The sequence below is a fragment of the Otolemur garnettii genome, unplaced genomic scaffold (genome assembly GCF_000181295.1).
Source record: "Otolemur garnettii isolate 467f Iridium unplaced genomic scaffold, OtoGar3 scaffold00153, whole genome shotgun sequence".
NCBI classification, from domain to species: domain Eukaryota; kingdom Metazoa; phylum Chordata; class Mammalia; order Primates; family Galagidae; genus Otolemur; species Otolemur garnettii.
In genome coordinates, this window is record NW_003852548.1 from 2837916 (window position 1) to 2845588 (window position 7673).

Here is a 7673-nt window from a genome sequence, read left to right on the forward strand (position 1 = left end):
CAAGTAGCTGGGACCACAGGCACCTGCCACAACGCCTGGCTATTTTTTTTGGTTGCAACCATCATTGTCGTTTGGCAGGCCTGGGCTGGATTTGAAACTGCCAGCTCAGGTGTATGTGGCTGGCACCTTAGCCACTTAAGCCACAGGTGCCGAGCCCACTACGTATATTTCAAAGCAAATTGTGAAACTCTTGGAATGTTTGAGAACCAGAACATTACAATAGTACATCCATTGCTCTAGAAACTTTTACATGTATCCACTCTCTATAGGGATGGCTGACTGCAAGAGACTTGGTATATTCTAATTACTACGTGGTCTGGGTATGTTCCAATGACCCAACTCCCTTGCTACATCCAAAAAGTTGAAGATCCCACCTCTTGGTAATTTACACAGCAAAGCCTAAGTAAGTACCTAGCCCCTTAGTGTGCCCTAATATCTCTGTGAACTCCCCATCCCCTATCTCCCAAGGTGTACAAGGCCTACCTCTCAATGCAGTCCAACAAGGTCCAAGGGCATTAGCCTGCCCCGTTCTCACCATCAGGCCACCCTCTCCATCTCAACACAATCTACATCAAGGCTCTCATATAACCAAGCCAGGACGGGCGTGGTCTCAGGGATAGAGGAGTGCCTCATTTGCAGACCAACCTCCCATATCAAGGACTCACTGTGCTGGGAAGCTGCAACCCTGTAGTGCCTCTGGGCAGATAACTGAGCATCTCATCATTGTAACTGGACTCCAGGCTGATGATCTCATCAATGACATCATCAATCTTGGGGAAGAAGGAAATATTGTACAATGTTAGACAAATTTTGGGTGGGGGAAGTGTGGGAGAGCTGGCGGCAGCTGCTTACCTCCTTCTCTGAACTAGACCCGATGGTGAGCAGCGCCATGGGGCTGTTGGGAGCACTGCCTGTGGGGCCTGTAGCGTGGGCAGCCTCAGGGGCAGGTAGTGGCTGGGCACTTGTGGGGCCCGGAGGTGGGGTGAGGGCCTGAGAAGCCAGCTTGGGCCCAAGTGTGGTGGACAGGTACTGTTTCACCTGCTGTCGGCGCGCCTGCTGTAGATGGTAGCGTGTTGGGTTCTCCAGGTGGGTTTGCACCTTTGGGATAAAAGAAGAAAGAGAAGGGCAAGGTAGAATAAGGTTCCAAGGAGTGACTCTGAACCCTAGCCTGACTCTCCTAACTCATCTGTCCCTAGACTCAGGCAGGCCAACTGGAGAACCTCCAGTAGAATCTGAGAACCTCCCCCCAAATACTGGTAAGTCTCCCCCAGGACCCAAACTCCATTTCTCAGAAATTCTTTTTTCTTTCTTTCTTTCTTTTTTTTTTTTAGAGACAGAGTCTCACTTTTCTTGCCCTTGGTAGAGTGCTGCAGCTCACAGCAACCTCCAACTCCTGGGCTTAGGCAATTATCCTGCCTCAGCCTCCCCAGTAGCTGAGACTACAGGCGTCCACCACAACTCCCAGCTAAGAAATTTTTTTGTTGTTGTTGTTGTTGGCGACAACAGTTTCAAGCTGTTGCCCTGGGTAGATTGCCTTAGCGTCATAGCTAACGGCAACCTCCAACTCAGGCTCAAATGATCCTCTTGCCTCAGTTTTTCTATTTTTTTTTTTTTGAGACAGAGCCTCAAGCTGTCCCCTTGGGTAGAGTGTTGTGGCATTACAGCTCACAGCAACCTCCAACTCCTGGGCTCAAGCAAGTACCCTGCCTCTGCCTCCCAAGTAGCTGGGACCACAGGCACCCACCACAATGCCTGGCTATTTTTTTGGGGGGGGGTTTGCAGCTGTCGTTGTTTGGCGGGCCTGGGCTGGATTCGAACCTGCCACCTTAGGTGTATGTGGCTGGCACCTTAGTCACTTGAGCCATAGGTGCCAAGCCAGTTTTTCTATTTTAAGTAGAGACGAGGGGTGGGGGGGGTATATTACTTTTTTGCTAAGGCTGGTCTCAAACTCGTAAGCTCAAGCAATCCACCTGCCTCGGCCTCCCAGAGTGCTAGAATTACAGGCATGAGCCCCATCACCTGGACTATTTCTCAGAAATTCTTTATAGCCCCCAAGATCTACTGATGGCTGATAGAATCCCTCACAGTTTCTAGAAAACTCATTACAGTCCCCAAGATACCCCCCAGTCTCTAACACCACCTAACAGACCTGGGAACTATACATGGCTTTTCAAGATGCCCTAATGCCCAAAGAACTCCTAACTTCTCTCTCTCTCTCTCTCTCTCTCTCTCACACACACACACACACACACACACACACACACACACGGAAGCTCTTCCTACAAAGCCAGGACCCACTTGAGGCATACATGGCCCTCCATGGTCTACGAAGACATCCTGATGGCCCCAAGAACCTCTTAAAACTCCACAAGAACATCTCAGAAACCCTACACACTTAGGATATGAGCACAGACCAAACAGTACTAGAGACATTCCTTAGAGCCCCTAGGACCTTGCCCCAAAAGTGCCAGGAAGCCCAGGCCATCCCTAGATCCTAGGATCAACTCTTTAGTCCCCAAGGTCTCCCTCCCAAGGGCTTTGGACCTCTCTCTTACCTTAAGCACTTCTCTGGGCACCTGAGCAGGAGGTGGACGACCCAATGTGTGGCCCCCAGCAGAGACGCCTACCACAGAGATGGCAGGAGAGGCAGGTGCAGGACTTGGAAAGGGAGCTGCAGCGGCCTGTTCCCGACGTTCACGCCTCTCCTGCTCCTGCGCCTGGGCCCGCATCAGCTGTTGCCGCAGCAAGACTCTCGATGAAGAAGATGACGACATGGTAGGGGTCCTGGAGCCCCCTGCAGAAGACGATGCAGAGAGTGTAGCTGGGGTGGCTGGTGTGGCCTGCAGTGATATTGGGAGGCTGTGGAATGGGAAATATGGGGCCACAGGTAAGCTAAATGTCTCATCTTGGGCCGAAGGGGTCAGTGTGATAGAGCAGACCTAGGAACTAAGTCTGTCATCTGCCTTCAGAGGCCACAGTGTGGAAGCTGAGACACAGAAACCAAGACCGGTGGCAGCCCTCAGGGTGCATAGTCTGTTAGAGGAATCAGACTTGGTCCCAGCACTTAGAGGTCATAGTCTGGTGAGAGAATTTTAACCCTCCAACCTTATGATGATGCCTAGATTTGAGCATGTTCACATGGTAAGTAGAAATGCCATTGCTCAGCTCTGGGAGAGGAGGCTTATCTTATTTAAAAGCGAGAAGAAATGGAATTGAAGCTGTGGCAGTAGAATGTGGATGCAGAGGGCTCCTAAGCCCAACTTGAGGCTGGTGATGCTCTCTGAGTTTCTGGGGGCAGGAGTCAGGCTACAATGGCAGCCCCAGGCCCCTCTTCCTCCCCTGCCTGGGCCTCTGGTCCCAGGAGCTAGTCAGTCTCAGAGATTTCACAATCCTCTCTTCCTGCCCCTCTTCCAGATCCCCTCCCCTCTCTTTAGAGCCCAGGCCCATGACTCAGCACATTTGGACTTCCAGGCTGGGGGAAAGAAAAGACCAGCAGGGGTTCCCCAAGGGCCCATGATGGGTGATTTGGTAGTGTTGGAAGGGGCTGAGCAGGGGATGGGGGGGGATGGCTCTACCTAGGGGGCTGTGAGTTTAAGAAGACCATGACGTATCTCTGGGTGTTCCTGGCTGGCTGGAATATTTGTGTATGAACGGGTGTGCAGGTGGGGTAAGTGGAGGAGGTCTGGGTCAGAGATGCTGGAATCTTAGCTTGACTACCAGCTTTCCTGTGTGACATGCTCTTTCTGGCTCCTAATTTTAATATCTGGAATATGCAGGCTGGTGAGGGACTGGGCTGGGCTGCTATCAAGGGCCTCTGCCCATAGAGAGGGGAGAGTAGGGCTGAGGAATCTGGAGGGGAGTCAGATAGGTGAGTCATACCTTGTGTGTAGGGGTAGGGGTTGGCTTTTGAGCTCGTAGAAGGTGTCAGGATCAAGAACGTTTTCTAATTCGATGTCAGCAACAATCCCGGATTCCGGAAGCAAAGAGTTCAGGCTGAGGGTAGGGGAGAGGTAGGGATGGTGGTCAGTGATTGCAGGGAGACCTTATTCCCCAGCCCTCCCTTGAGACAGAGAAAGAGAGACAGGTAAAGAGAGGAGAGAGAGGAAGGGGGGGGGGAGATAGAGAGAAAAACACTCAAATTTGGCCACCCTGCCAGGTACCACTACCATAAATTCTCACATCCTTTTCCCTTCCTACTCTTGAATGATGGGTTACCCATAGTCCCTTCAGAAAATAGTGAAAGTGCCTGGATCCCAACCCCCACACTGTGAGAACAGCCTGGCTTTGAGGAAAACAGAAGAATTTGGAAATAACAGTTTACTTCACAGGATTTCTGACTTTGCATTCAGAGTTCCCCCAGCCACCATACCCTCTACTGATTTCTTTACAGCTGAATGTGAACCTAGGTGTACACAAGACATTAAGTAGGGATGTTTCTCAGCCTAACAGTCCATTGTAACACAAAATGAATGCATCACAAAGAGAACTGGGGGTCAATGATTCACTTCACTTTACCTAAGGATCTACTACTTCTCAGGAGTTTTTCCCAGCCCCAGCTAGAGTTCTTGAGATGCCAACACACACCCATATATAAAAATTGAAATACCAAAGGCTCCCCTCACTCCAACGGTCTAGATTTACAAGAGAGAGAACTGAGGGGGGGGGTGATCTGCTTCATACGAGCATTCTTTTCTTAGCCAGAAGAATCTGCTCAGCCCTCTGTTTTTTGGATAGATCAACACATACATACATACACCCAGTATCCATTGGCGCACAAAATAACAAGCCATGCTGGCTCGGCGCCTGTGGCTCAAGCGGCTAAGGCGCCAGCCACATACACCTAAGGTGGCGGGTTCAAATCCCCAGCCCGGGCCCGCCAAACAACAATGATGGCTGCAACCAAAAAATGGCCAGGCGTTGTGGCGGGCGCCTGTGGTCCCAGCTACTTGGGAGGCTGAGGCAGGAGACTCGCTTGAGCCCAGGAGTTGGAGGTTGCTATGAGCTGTGATGCCATGGCACTCTACCCAGGGGGATGCTTGAGGCTCCATCTCAAAAAAAAAAAAAAAAAACAAGCCATGTTGAAAGCCCTCCCTTTTAACTATGCCCAATACTGTGAAGATTTAAGTTGTTATAAAGGAATTAGAAGATGCAGAATCAATATACAAAAAAGCTCCTGCACATCCCACCATGCTGGGTCCTAGGACCCTAATGTATAAGGGAGACTAAAACACACATGGATGAATATGCATCCTTGAATTTAGTTAGGGATTTAGAATCCTGAGAGATTGTGGGTGACTTCACTTAATAAGAATTCTCTCCCCTTCCCAAGGATCTGTTTTCCTGTCCTCACACTCAGATGGGGCCCTAAAACCACCCAGGAACTCAGGAAGAGGAAGTTCGGGAGCTGCTGAGCTCAGCACAATCCCAGGCAGAAAGAAGGCAAAAATCCTTCCCATGCTCACACACCCATTGCACAGAAGTTGGAAAAGATGGGTTCTGGGCTGCACTAGAGCTCCAAAGCCTACTGATGGAGATGAAGATGAGAAGAGGCCAGAGCGCAGACCCACCTAGGCAGAGATGGTGCAATCTGCACTCATTCCAGCTCTAGGGACAGATTCAAGATTACCCCCCCAGAGACTGGGGTGAGATAAAAAGAAGAATGTGTGGGTAGGAAGTGGGCAGGGCTAGCTGAGCAGCTTGGGCAAGTGATAGCAGGAACGAGACCCTCTTCTAGGTTCTCAAACAAGATCTGAGGCCTTCTGTGAGGTAAGAGGTAACATCATCTCCATCCTCTCTGCCTGCTGGCCTATCTCCCATTCAAGCCCCTATGGGGGTATGAGAAGGCTTTTCTACTATCCCTGGGATCTGCCCTAGCTTGGGGTGGGCTGGTCAAGTCTTACTAAATGTTTCTTCCTCTGCCCATTCACTCACACTCACAAGCAGGTCTCTGGTAGCATATCTGAGGTATCAACAATCCCTTCAGACTGATGTTATCAACACCATAACCAGTTACTTTAGAGTCACGGTCACCAAGCTGTCAGGAGCCCTTCTCTCACACTTAAGAGAAAAAAATTCCAGGATTCCCTTAAAATCAGTGCTTCACCTGACAGAGCATCCCCTCAAATTCATTACCCTCCTGCCTGACTTAAGGATCCCAAATTCAGCCTCTAAGCATAGTCCCAGTCCCCCAAATTCAGCTACCTTAGACCGGTTTCTAGATACTCCCAGAATCAGGCACTCTAGACCCAGTCAAGGGTCCCTCAAATGTGACCCAAGCCCCTCTTCATGCACTTCCACGACTCCTTTAAGTCTCAACACAGGCCACTGCCGGATTCCTTAGGTGCCCCTGAAGACAGGCTCCCCGACGTCCTCCAAACCTAGGCCTAGGGCTTCCAACCCCAGTGCAGAGCCCTCGCTACCCCCATATCAGGCCCCCAGGAACCCCAGTCGTCAATCCCAGCCCCAGGCGGCCCCGCACCTGAGCAGCTGGGCCGAGTCGGCCGGCCTGCGCTCCTCCAACAGCAGGAACACGGCTCGAGGGCCCTCCGCGCTGGTCTCTACGCCGTCCCGAGCTGGCTCAGCCGCATGAGACATGACGCCCGACTCCGGGCGAGCCCTGCCAGGCCGGTCGGGCCTCGGCCCGGTCCCCCTAACAAAATAAGAGTCCCCTTCCCCCCGCTCACCACCGCCTCCTCCGCTAAGCCATGGAGCTAGTTCTGCGCGGGCGGGAGGCGTTGGGGAGATGGGATGGGCCGTGAGTCATCCCCCGCCCTGAATGGACGGACAACCCCCCCCTCCCCAACCTAACCCCGGACGACCGCCCTCCTCTTTCTCGTCCTCTTGCCCCTCCTCCCAGGGTTGGGGAAACTCCACAGGAAGTGACCGCACGGCCCGCTTGGCCATGCCCCCTAGGTGAGGCAGCCAATCGCTGATGGGAGATTCGAGGTCCTGCTTTAAGCAACGCCTCAGACGCCGAGGAAAAACTAGATTTAGCCCTCCCTCGTCTCCAGAAGGGGGCACGCAGGCCACGCCTTTACCGGCAGTGGCAAATAGGCGAGGGGGACTTGGTTGAGTCTCGCCTCGGTGTTTGCGTTTCTTTCTCAGTCACGCCCCCTCCTTTCCACTTACCTCTCTCCGAAGCATTATTAAGCTGCTGCTTGGGTCCTCTGCGCCTGCGCGCCAATGGCCTGATGGCGCGCAGAGGGTCTCCAGGGCAAGCTTTTAGCTCCGGGACTGCGCCCTCTCTCAGCCAATATTGGTAATATCTCTGTCTTCGACCGGACTCCAACCTCGATCTGGCCATGCCTCCTCAGCTGAAGCCGTAACTAGGAGGCAGCCGCAGCCGAATTCCCTGGAGGTGTGGGCCAGAAACCCCACTCTTTCAGTGTCTGAAGTCCAACCGTCCAGTTGGTCTTCCCGGGAGTGCTATGCCATCCAGAGTGGTGGTTGTACTATGGTCACTGTGCTACGCAATAAATGCTTAAATCCTTGGCAGGAGAATGAATGAATGGATGAATGGAAATTAAATCTTATCCTTTTGGTGAATGACGACTTCTGGAATCATAAAGACCAGAGTTTGGCTCGGCGCCTACAGCTCAACTGGCTAAGGCGCCAGCCACGTACACCTAATGTGGCGGGTTCGAGTCCCCAGCCCGGACCCGCCAAACAACAAT

The 7673-nt window shown here is 52.2% G+C and overlaps 1 protein-coding gene across 2 annotated transcripts in view; it reads right to left on the reverse strand.

Annotated features, from left to right (window-relative positions):
• The window catches only part of TFE3 (transcription factor binding to IGHM enhancer 3), a 14735-nt gene extending 7881 nt beyond the window's left edge, over nt 1-6854 (reverse strand). Inside the window, exons 1-5 of one of the 2 annotated variants that reach the window (XM_003799656.3) lie at nt 6479-6854; nt 3880-3993; nt 2556-2859; nt 853-1098; nt 666-770 (exon numbers count right to left, since the gene is read on the reverse strand). In XM_003799656.3, the coding sequence (XP_003799704.1) occupies nt 666-770; nt 853-1098; nt 2556-2859; nt 3880-3993; nt 6479-6594 (885 nt within the window). In that variant the 5' untranslated portion in view covers nt 6595-6854. The remainder of the gene's footprint in view (nt 1-665; nt 771-852; nt 1099-2555; nt 2860-3879; nt 3994-6478) is intronic. The other variant, XM_023519057.1, reaches the window with a different exon arrangement.
• Between the last annotated feature and the right edge of the window lie 819 nt (nt 6855-7673).